Below are 10821 nucleotides of genomic sequence, written 5' to 3'. Positions count from 1 at the left end.
GATGTTCCTCTCAGTTTCACTATCTTAAATTTAATGACGAAACCCATAATAATACTGATCAGCACCATGGGAGCGATTGCTATTCTTCTAAATGTACCACCATAATTTATCACTGTTCTACAGTAAAGCTTTATGGCCTGTACAATCAGCATTATCTTTCATTAATACAAATCCTTTCAGGTTGACTTCTCCAGCTTGCGGGTTTGCCCTTCATTTCAGCGATAATGACCATCTGGACCCTCTTACTATCCGACCTCTGCCCTCTAAACGACATGTTTCAGAACATATGCGGAGAATGATAGGGAACATTACAGACGATTCAGGAGAAGAAGTATATCTCTACTCACCCTGTCACACCATGGGAATAAACACAAAGAACTAGAGACAGGCAACGACAGCATTGTACCCGGCTGACAGACAGGAAGCTGTCTTTGAGCACATCAATTTGACATGTTTGTGTTTTTGGTGGAACAATGACAGTTGATTGAAAGTGTGTGTTGCTAAAATAAACTAAGTGACAAGGTCAGGATAGTTTTTTTTTTGTATTTATTATTATTTTATTTTGTGATTTTCTTTTTGGTTTTCAAACAGCACTTTATACTGGGGTAAAAATAGATACATAATCTCTTCTACCAAGCCATTGTTTGGTGAAGCAGTTCAAGGTCTTAACATGCACTGGAGCCTGTGCATATGCTTGAGTTGCAAAAAAAAAGTCCTGCTATTGTTCTTGTAGAGGCTGCTTCTGCAATGTTGTATTCCCAATTTACATATTAAACGTATTTCATCAAAAACACACCTATGACTACTGTATATTAATTAATCATACAGGCTTTGCATTTGTAAATATGATTTTATTTTGTGCCAATACAAAATAAACACATAAATATAGAAAACAGTGAAGTTTAAAAATGCTGCTTCCAGAAGAATAACAATGGGTTCGATACACAATTATCAAACAATACCTTGGCTCTTCAGAATGCAACACACTGGAATCAAACTTGAGTTCTAGTCTTGAATTACTTTGTTGATAAGTAGAGGGTGACCCATTTCGACGAGGTCCCCATGTTTAAAACGGCATATGGGAGGTATCAGATCAATACTTTGACCATTTTAATGAAATTGCTTGTGGCTTTCCTCTCCACCAATGCATCCCATTCCCCTTGCATGTAAAGCAGGCCTGGTCTAGCATCACTTGGAGTGCAGTAAGCATGAGAAACTGTAAAATTCAATCTTTCAATTAGCATAGCGATCACGGTTAATCTGTTCAAAGGGCAGGTCTGCATTTTTCCATCCACAGGTGCCTCTCTTAGAAAATAATTGCAGCTAAAATACCAGCATGGGATGAGCTGTCTGCTATAAGCACTCGCACTCTGATCATTATTATCCACACACTGTTGGCAGTCGACCAGAAACAAATCACATTTCTTTTGGTCTTTCAGCCAAGTGTTTGCAGCTGTCAAGCAAGCCTTACTTCAGTGGGCTAACTTGAATGAGTCGCTTACAAATGAAATGGTTAATATAACACACTATGGAAATCTAACCTTTTGATGTCAACAGTCCTTATATAGTACACTTCTCATATTCTCGTTTTTTGTCTTTTAAAATCACATTGGTGTGGTTCTCCTTACCACCTTGGCTTGAGTCTATTCTGTTGGGCACTACCATCCTTTTCAAAATGCATTTATATATGTAGCAGGTTATTTCTGCTCTTACCACCATTAGACTGATTAGAATGATTCTTTTTTTCTGCTCTGACCACCTGAGTCCCTCTAATGAGTAGCTTTCGTCATTATCACACCATCTCTTTATTTATTGCAACCATCAATATCTACTTCCAGAACAGCAGCTTGGAAATAAATCCATGGGAACCGCTATTAAGGACCAATCTTTTTCCTTTAATGATGGCAGGTATGATATTGTATCCCACTCTCATCACATGGCCTGTTCATAATCAGCAGTGCTCCAGCAATGAGAATCCAGTCCAGGTCAGCTTCGGAGGGGGTAATCGATCTCAGGAACGTTGGTCATATAGAATTGTGGATTTTAAATGGCAGCAAGCACAGGGGGGAAGCCTGCTGCCATGGTGCAAAACAGGAAAGAGACTCGTTTTCGATTTTATGCACATCATCAGTGCTTAGATGAAAAGTTCACCGTGGAAATATCACAATGGTCTGTGAGGGTGAAAAAAAATAAAACAGGCTGAGATTGAATTGCAGAGATGATTTTGACATTGCTGCATCTCAGTAAAACATGGCATGAATTGAACACAGCGGTTTTCATTATAGTTATGGATTAAGTAGAGGGCCTCCCCTTGGATGAAAAAATGCATAACTAAATTGCATTTCCTGTATGGGCTAGTTTAAATTCAGTAATATCCAAATATTTACTTGAAATTTGCTTGATTAACATCCCCCTGATGTACCGTGCATTTCGGAAACAGGTTGCTCATTCTGAAAATGTCAACATATCAAAATTCAGAGCACTGCATTTCATTATCTGTGGAGCTTCAAAACCATCAATGTAGAACGCAATTAACTTTAATTTGCCACCAATTAAAATGTGACTTTTAGTAGTGTTAATATGCTAATCATGGCGCAACACCTAGGCTGAAGAATGTTTACACATTTGCTGTTGCCCCCCTGGGGTTTAAACATGTGTGTAGGTGTATGGGAACAGGGCCAGCCGGTGTGCTACTGATGGTGCCGGTGCCACTTGTGCATGCATTTAGTAAGGTCTTTAGAGAATGTACTCTTTACATAGAAACACACACACACACACACACATACACAACAAGAAATGTACCTTAAGGTAGAAGAGCATTTACGAAAGTAGAATATTTTTTAAAAGAAACACAGTGCCCACTCAACCTGATATTATGCAACAAAAGCTTTCCCATGATATGAGCATTAAGCGTTGTTTAGATTTGTTTGTATAGTAGACATTATGCCAGTTTACAGGTAACACCAGGTAACGCCAGGTAACACTTTATCAAGTTGCTCACACAACTTCATTGCCTCAATGGAAAGCAACAGGTAGAAACATCTCTCCACACACACAACTTATGAGTGAATGCCATGATTGAAACATGGCCTTCTCAAATACATGTGTCATGTCCCAGTGTAGGCGTTTATGGAGCATGAACAAAAGTGTTTGAGATGGCATGAAAAGAAAATAACCACCAAGGGTAAATTTAAAATGACAACAAAAGGCCTTGAAAGCAGACCCAGGCAATCCTTGGCCTTTTCTCACGATCTCTGCACTGAGCAGCGGAACGGCAGAGTGTGGCGTGGCTTCAGCAACCCACGGTTTCCAAATGTGTGTGGTCCCCCATGCGTGACGTAGCAAGGCCCGTTTAAAGGGTGGAGCCCCCATCACACTCTGCAGTCCCACGAGACCATCTGAAATCAACAGAACATACTGTACAGGATACAGAACAAACTGTACAGGATACAGAACAAAACAAGCAGACACTAAAACAAAACGCTGGGCCATAACACATGGGACGATTTGAAACACTGGGCTATAACACATGGGACAATTTAAAACACTGGGACATAACACATGGGACAATTTAAAACACTGGGCCATAACACATGGGACGATTTAAAGTATAATATAGTATAAGTATATATACTCTTTTGATCCCGTGAGGGAAATTTGGTCTCTGCATTTATCCCAATCCGTGAATTAGTGAAACACACACAGCACACAGTGAACACGCAGTGAGGGGATCCCGGCGCAGTGAGCTGCCTGCTACAGCGGCACTCGGGAAGCAGTGAGGGGTTAGGTGCCTGTTTGCTCAGGGGCACTTTAGCCATGGATGTGGGCATGGGAGAGCAGTGCTCAACCACTTCCACTGCCCACATTTTTCCTACTGGGTCGGGGATCGAACCAGCAACCCTTCGGTTACAAGCCTGAAGCCCTAACCAGTAGGCCACGGCTGCCCCCCACTATCTTTGGCCCAACCTAGCCAGCATGGTTGCTAGTTCACATGTCTGAGGATGTAAACCAACCAATGCAATAATCATAAGTAATCAATTAATCATATGTGTTTAATGTTACTTTAGTGATTCAATCTTTTAAAGACTTTCTGCTGTGATAGGGGATACAGTTATTGGTTATTGGATTCATATGGTCTGTTTGTAGGTGCTTGTGTTAAGCGAGTACCAAGAATATGGCCTACTGAAGATGATATATAATCATGTTTTATGCCAGCCTGTGTCCTCAGCCCCTACTGTGGTTGTTTTTGTCTGTCTTCATCGTAATCATCACCATCATCATCATCATCATCTTCTTCTTCTTCTTCTTCTTCTTGTTTTCTCCTGTTTCTTGTTTACAAAAGAATGTGGCAAAGAAATGTGTGACTATTACCATCCAGTCTAAAATGAAAACATCACAGTGAGGGCACAAACAAGCAGCTGAGCAAACAAACAGCCCAAATAAGAAGTAAACACGCTGTCCTTTTCCCTCCCTGTGAGTGCCACCTTGGACTGGTGACACTCGCTGACACATGCCTGAAGAGTAGGCAGCAGTGGCACCAGCCGTCACAGCGGTGGCCCGGTGATTTATACCTCTGACAAAGCCGTAAGCGGTGATCGATTGAGGATGCCTGGGCCGCAGAGACCATTTCCCCTTCACTTACTTTGCCTTTCTCCAAGCCGTCTGATATTTTGATCACCGGTTAGAGAGCTGTGCCAGTAGAATTAATCAATGGAAGGAGAGCAGAGCTTGCCTTGGTAATGTGTGTGTGTGTGTGTGTGTGTGTGTGTGTGTGTGGTGAGGGGTTATGAGGAGATGGGGTGGAAGTAGACAGAACTGCAGAGCAGAAGCAATACCATGGCAATATGCCTAAATTATATGCCAAGCAAGTTTATCTATCAGGTTGGTGTGGTCGAGTAGCCCATGGGAACATTTGGATTTTTAAACTAATTGCATTTTTAGTGTTTTGCATCTCAAGATACATAGTCCAGTCATTTTATGAAAAAAATTGCAACAGACGAAAACTTAACTGATTTTGTATCCTCAATACAGTATGTCCTGAGTAAGGGGAAAAAAGCCCCGAAGAATCCCATTAGGGGAACGTTTAAAAAAATACCTAAATATACCCTATTAATGCGAATATTCAGTATTTTTCTCATGCAAATAGGGGAAAAAAATTAACCTTCACATATCACCATGAAAATTACTGAGTTGATTACTTACATCAAGACAAACAAAAAATGTATTACAAGTTTTTTGAAATTGTTTGTTAACAAATTGCGACTACATCAATCAGCCGCATCTGAGTCTGAGTTGAGTTTTTAGGGTTTTTTTCTTCCAAACCGTTCATGAGCAGTGTGGAAGCACAATTATTGCCTGTCTTTCTTACTTGGAGTGGACTGCATAAAATTGGCTATTTAATATCTTAAATAAGTCAAGGCGTTGTCAAAGTGCACACAATTCTGTCTTCATATGAGGGAGGAAATGAACATGAAGAATCTTGAAATCCCATCTGAAAATAAAGCTGCAGCATCAAAGTGTGTGTGGGTGGGGAGCAAAATGGTTCAGAAAAAAAATAATGCTTCAGCCAATATGGATGCTAATTGGGACCTGTGATATGTATTTTGATGCCTTCCCACAGTGATTCTTAAGACTCCAAGAGCTGCTCAACAAATATAGAGCAGCAGCCTGATAACAGGATCACAAACACAGGTGACATGCACTGTAAATCAACACTGACAATATCCACTACAGGTAATTAGATGCATGCATCCATACCATAGGATTATACTGTAAATTATATTAGTGACTGTGGAATTACAGTGAATTGCCCAGAGCCTATGTGTACCAGCATCAACATACAATTTCTGAGTTGTATCTACACAGTGTAATTATTTGTTGGCCAATCTCACAATAGGAAATATATGAGCAGATATAATTTATTGCAACTGAGCGTTGAGGTTTATATATATATATATATATATATATATATATATATATATATATACTGATAAAGTACTATTAGCTAAAGGTTATATTGCCTACTGCAGCAAAACTACTCACCAGTTCCACTACCTCCGACACTAGAGGGCGCTAGGATTTGCAAGGCAGCTCAGCTTTACCCATGTCCGTGTACTTTTTGTTCCTGCACTCTTACTTTGGTATACAAATCGTGTGAAATACATCTGGTGTTTTATTGTTATGTCTCATAATGCAATTTATTTTCAAACATCGTAGAAATGCATGATGTAACATGTTACCAGGTTGTAAAAGGCAAAAACAGGTTAAGCGTAAGGTGAGTATTGCCATGTGCCTGCCTTTTCTGACTTCGTATAGTCTACCCTTTGGATTTAGAATGGTTATCATCCAGTTGGTACTCTTTCAGTTTGGGCATATTTTTGTAGCCTTATCACAATAGTGCTTTCTTAAAATATGTTATGTTGCTCTGAAAGACAAGATAAAACCAATCTTTGAGAAGTATTTCCCAAAATTCTTCATCGAACCTTCATGTGGAGGCGACGAGGAACTAGCCAGCCCCTTTGCAGAGTTGCGCAAGTATAACAGACTCGTCATGGAGCGTCAGTAAACTGCTTTGATTACAGAATTAATACCTGCCCTACATAAGATGTCTACGAATCGATCGAGGTTAAGCAGAATGTAAAAACAACGATATGCAAGGCGCAGCCAGGAGGCAGCTTCTCGAGAGATTTCTTGTTGTTTTTCTTTTGGTCGTTATTTGCATTGAAGCACCCCTATCTGGTGGCACAAACTGACACACTGCCTCGCTGTCACTTCTATTCACTAGCATAGGGTTTAGCTTTTCCTTGCGGCAATTTGCCCCTCGACTGATTAAAACGTTTAAACGAAAATATCTAAAAGAGACGGGAGGGTGGAAGAGGGACACATAAGGAGAGGAAGTAACCGAGTGTATAGCGCCGAACGATGAACTCACTGTCGCTTCTTGTTGAATTGTTCACTGTAAGATTGACATTAGAATACATATTTAAATGAAAAAAGAAAAAATACATATATACATTACTTTGTCTCAACATTTTATAGGAGGCAGTGCACCAGTGTGAGTCTCTCCTCGGCGCACGATCATAAAAGTTGTGTATTCCCAGGGTAAGCGCGCAAGCATTAATTTCCCCGGCTGTGGACCAGCCTCTTAATCAGCCCAATGAGCGCGGCAAAGGGGAGGCTCTTTCTACCGTACACCTCACCGCCCTCCCCGCCTCTCCATAGTCCGCCACTCTGCAAAGTAGGCTTGCCGGAGCTCCAGCACACCGCTTCACCGCGAGGGCACTAACCTGTAAGGATCCTTCACGTCTGTTCAGCACGTCCTTCCTTTTATTTTCTTTTGTATTGTTATTCTTTTACACCTGTGCCCAGAAGAAACAGCATATGTACATGTTAAGAAGATTTCTTTTCAGAGCTTAACATGCTGCAAACAACCGACCTCAAGATAGTAAGTATTATGTTAGTGTTATTAACAGGTGAATAGCTGTTATCAGGTGTGTTGGACAATTTGCTGAGGATGACAAGGGGGCTGTCAGTTGGATATTTCTGTGCATAAGACCGCGGCTTGCTGCTATACGCTGATAGGCAGAGCTCAGTGGTGATTGATCGGTGAGTGGGGAAGATTGACAGTGTGAGCTCTCCGATTCTATGACTTGGTGCGCAACATTTTGCTTCGGTTGTGGTGCATTTCTCTAGAAGAAACGTTTGTGTTGTTGCACTGAAACAGATGTCTCTGACAATCGCGCAGACTTCGTGGCCGCCTAGGTGATACTCACAACTCGAGGAACATCGTGAGTGGATTTTTAGTAGTTTCAATTAACATTCTGACGTGTATTCGTTTGAGGATGTGCCACTGAAGAGGATATGTGCTTCAAAAGTGGTAAGTTTGGGTCTTCCCCGTTCTCATTTATGGCTACTTATTATTTGTATCTCAGCTTTGTTGGATGTACTGTATAAGCGCGGAGCTGTCCACTCTGGTGGTGCTGAAACAAGCTGCAGTCAGGTATCGCAGAGCAGTCTTATTTCCACGACACGAGGCTATACTCTGCCTTCGAGTACATTACCGCCGCTTCGTTCTGCTGTTCAATCCAAAATACTTTAACCTCACAATTCTATAATGCTGATGTCCGTGCAAACTTGTGACGTTTGACAAATTATGGCCGTTTTGAGTGTTTAAAACAACCCCCTCATTCACTCAATAAAATACAAGGCTCCATGTATGTTAGATGAATACAAAATAGTTCCTCTTAAAACTGTTTTAAAAATAACTAACATGGGACCATTTTGCACAATTGATTATATCATACAATTACAATCGAGTTGCTATGTTATTTCCATGTGTATGTGTTATTTCCGTGTGTATGTGTAAGTATGTAGCCTGCATACCACAACTTTGCTGCCTTTTCAACCCCTTCAATACACCTAGAATTTCATTTAATGTGCCATGGTTTATGAAATGTATCAGTACTAATATGTGGTATGGTGGTTTATTGAGTTCTTAAACTTATTACAGGTATGTTTTGTCCAAATACATAATACTCAGATATTGATATGGCCTAGACATATGAGTTACAGATAACATTTGCAGAAACACTTCTTTTATCATGCCCTCCTTATTTAGTTGTGAGCCATTGAAATGATTGTGGTGGTGCTATCTCCATCAGAGCTACTTGTGAGTCTGTGGTTCCTTCAAGGATCAGGAATGCTGTTCCCATTGATTAGTTTTTTCCATCCAGGACTAAGAATTAACAGATGTATGCAGATGAATCGAGAGAGGACGTTTTTAAGTTCACTTTGATCTCTCTCTTTGCCTTTGTAATGTGAAGTTTCACTTTTGGGGACAGATTTCTGTGCAGCAGAATCAGAGAGAACTAATCACAGACCTCAAATAGCATTTTGTACTGTTATCCAATCCTGTCTCTTCCCTCATCATCATCACGGGACCTTCAGGTTCATAGGCAAAAATCTAAATATGTGTACTAGAATATTGTGTTCCTATAAACCTCTAGAAGAGTCAGCATTACATTAAGCTCATCTTACAAGAAAGTATTTATTGTATTCAGGGCTTTTGATACATGCACGGAGGTGAGTGATTTGGGATTTAGGGAGTATTAGAAAAGCCTTAGTGATGCAGTACATGTCATTTTTGATAAAAAAAAATATATAATGTAAGATAATCTTTGCAACAGCAGATTTTTTAAAGGGTAATATCATAGCATCACACAGACATGGTGTGAGCAGCACGGGCAGCCGCTAGAGCACAGTACGACTGGGCAGGTTATGAAAACAACAAGCTATTACAGTCTGGTCAGATTTACATCAACAGTGCTGTTGCTCAGCCATTTTAAGATTGATGCCTAGATGCTTTTCTTGACTTGATCATTTTTTCTCTTCTGCGTGTTTAATTTACAAGAGAGAGCATTCTCTCTAATCCCTGTACCTGTCAACAAATACATTTACATGTAAATGTATACACATACTGACAAGGACATGGCTTTGTACACACACATACACACGCACACACGCACACACACACACACACACACACACACGCACATTCACGCGCACACACACACACACACACACACACACACACACAAACACACAGACACACACACACAGACACACACATAAACACACACACACACACACAGACGCACACACACACACACACACACACACACACACACACACACACACAGACACGCTCTGCTCATATTATTCATGGATATACATAGCATGGATGAATGAGTTTGTGCTTCCTCATAAGGCACAATGCACACTTGCTTCTCAAAGGCCAGCACTGTCCGTGGTCATTTCCCTCTGGATACTCTGCCAACACCATCTCTCTGCTCTGCTCTCAGATCTTTCAGATCCATGGTCCAGCGGATGGATGAGCTACTGAGGGCAGCACACTCGCTCTGTCTCCCCCCGAGGCAGGCCACACCTTATGAGGAGTGACCCTTGTGACATCATGAACTTGAGCTCTGGGTGGAGAGGAACGAACAAGTAATTTGTACTTACTTATTTTTGACTTTTTTTTGTGTAAATTTAATTATTTCACGGCACGTCTGAGATCAAGTCGACAAAAAGACCCTCTCGTTGAGGAGAGAAAGAGGATTCCCCCGCCCCCCCCCCAAACACACACACCATAAGGCACAGCAATGCCCAAACGCTCCGAGGAGATGCTGAGAGAGCTATGGACCTCTCTCATGTTTATGTGGATTACGTGCGTACCTTATTCGTCCATGGCGCCCTTGGCCAACCAGTCGAGAAGTTTACAAATGGGATCCGCGCCGGCCCCAAGTGAGCCACACGAAGGACAAAGAATTCTGAGTCGTGCCAAGAGAGGATGGGTATGGAACCAAATGTTTGTGCTGGAGGAGTTTATTGGGCCCGATCCAATTCTTGTTGGCAGGGTGAGTACTCTAATTGTCAGCTGGATATTAAGCCTGCTTATCATGTGGAAACATTAATTTGACTGTCTGTTCACTCCTTCTTTCAATATTTCTGTTTATTTTTTCCTCCCTTTTTATGTGTGTGGGGGAGAGGATTGGGGGTGGGTGGAGGGGAACAGTATTCGTAGTTTGTCTGAAACAAGGACTGGGCGGGTTGGCATTTGTGGAGTGCTGAAGGTAAGTGTGGCTAGGATATGTAAACAAACTCCTCTTTTGGTGGTGGCATGGGATTCTATTTTTACCACCTGAATAAACTGGTGCATCCGCAATCAAAGCAATGAGCTGTCTCTGTACGTTTCTTTATGATGGCTCTCCACGAGCAGTTCAGCTCTGAATGGCCATGTCTTTGCGAGTAAGCCGTTTCTGG

The 10821-nt window shown here is 41.3% G+C and overlaps 1 protein-coding gene across 3 annotated transcripts in view; it reads left to right on the top strand.

Annotated features, from left to right (window-relative positions):
* Positions 1-7239: 7239 nt before the first annotated feature.
* cdh8 (cadherin 8) overlaps positions 7240-10821 on the top strand; it is a 96436-nt gene continuing 92854 nt past the window's right edge. For 2 of the 3 annotated variants that reach the window (XM_042060697.1, XM_042060695.1), the window contains exons 1-2: positions 7240-7444; positions 9861-10415. In XM_042060697.1, coding sequence (XP_041916631.1) covers positions 10161-10415 — 255 coding nt within the window. In that variant the 5' untranslated portion in view covers positions 7240-7444; positions 9861-10160. Of the gene's footprint in view, positions 7877-9860; positions 10416-10821 lie in introns of all 3 variants that reach the window. The other variant, XM_042060696.1, reaches the window with a different exon arrangement.

The sequence above is a fragment of the Alosa sapidissima genome, chromosome 14 (assembly GCF_018492685.1).
Source record: "Alosa sapidissima isolate fAloSap1 chromosome 14, fAloSap1.pri, whole genome shotgun sequence".
Lineage (NCBI taxonomy): Eukaryota > Metazoa > Chordata > Actinopteri > Clupeiformes > Clupeidae > Alosa > Alosa sapidissima.
This window is presented reverse-complemented; position numbering and strand designations above follow the sequence as displayed.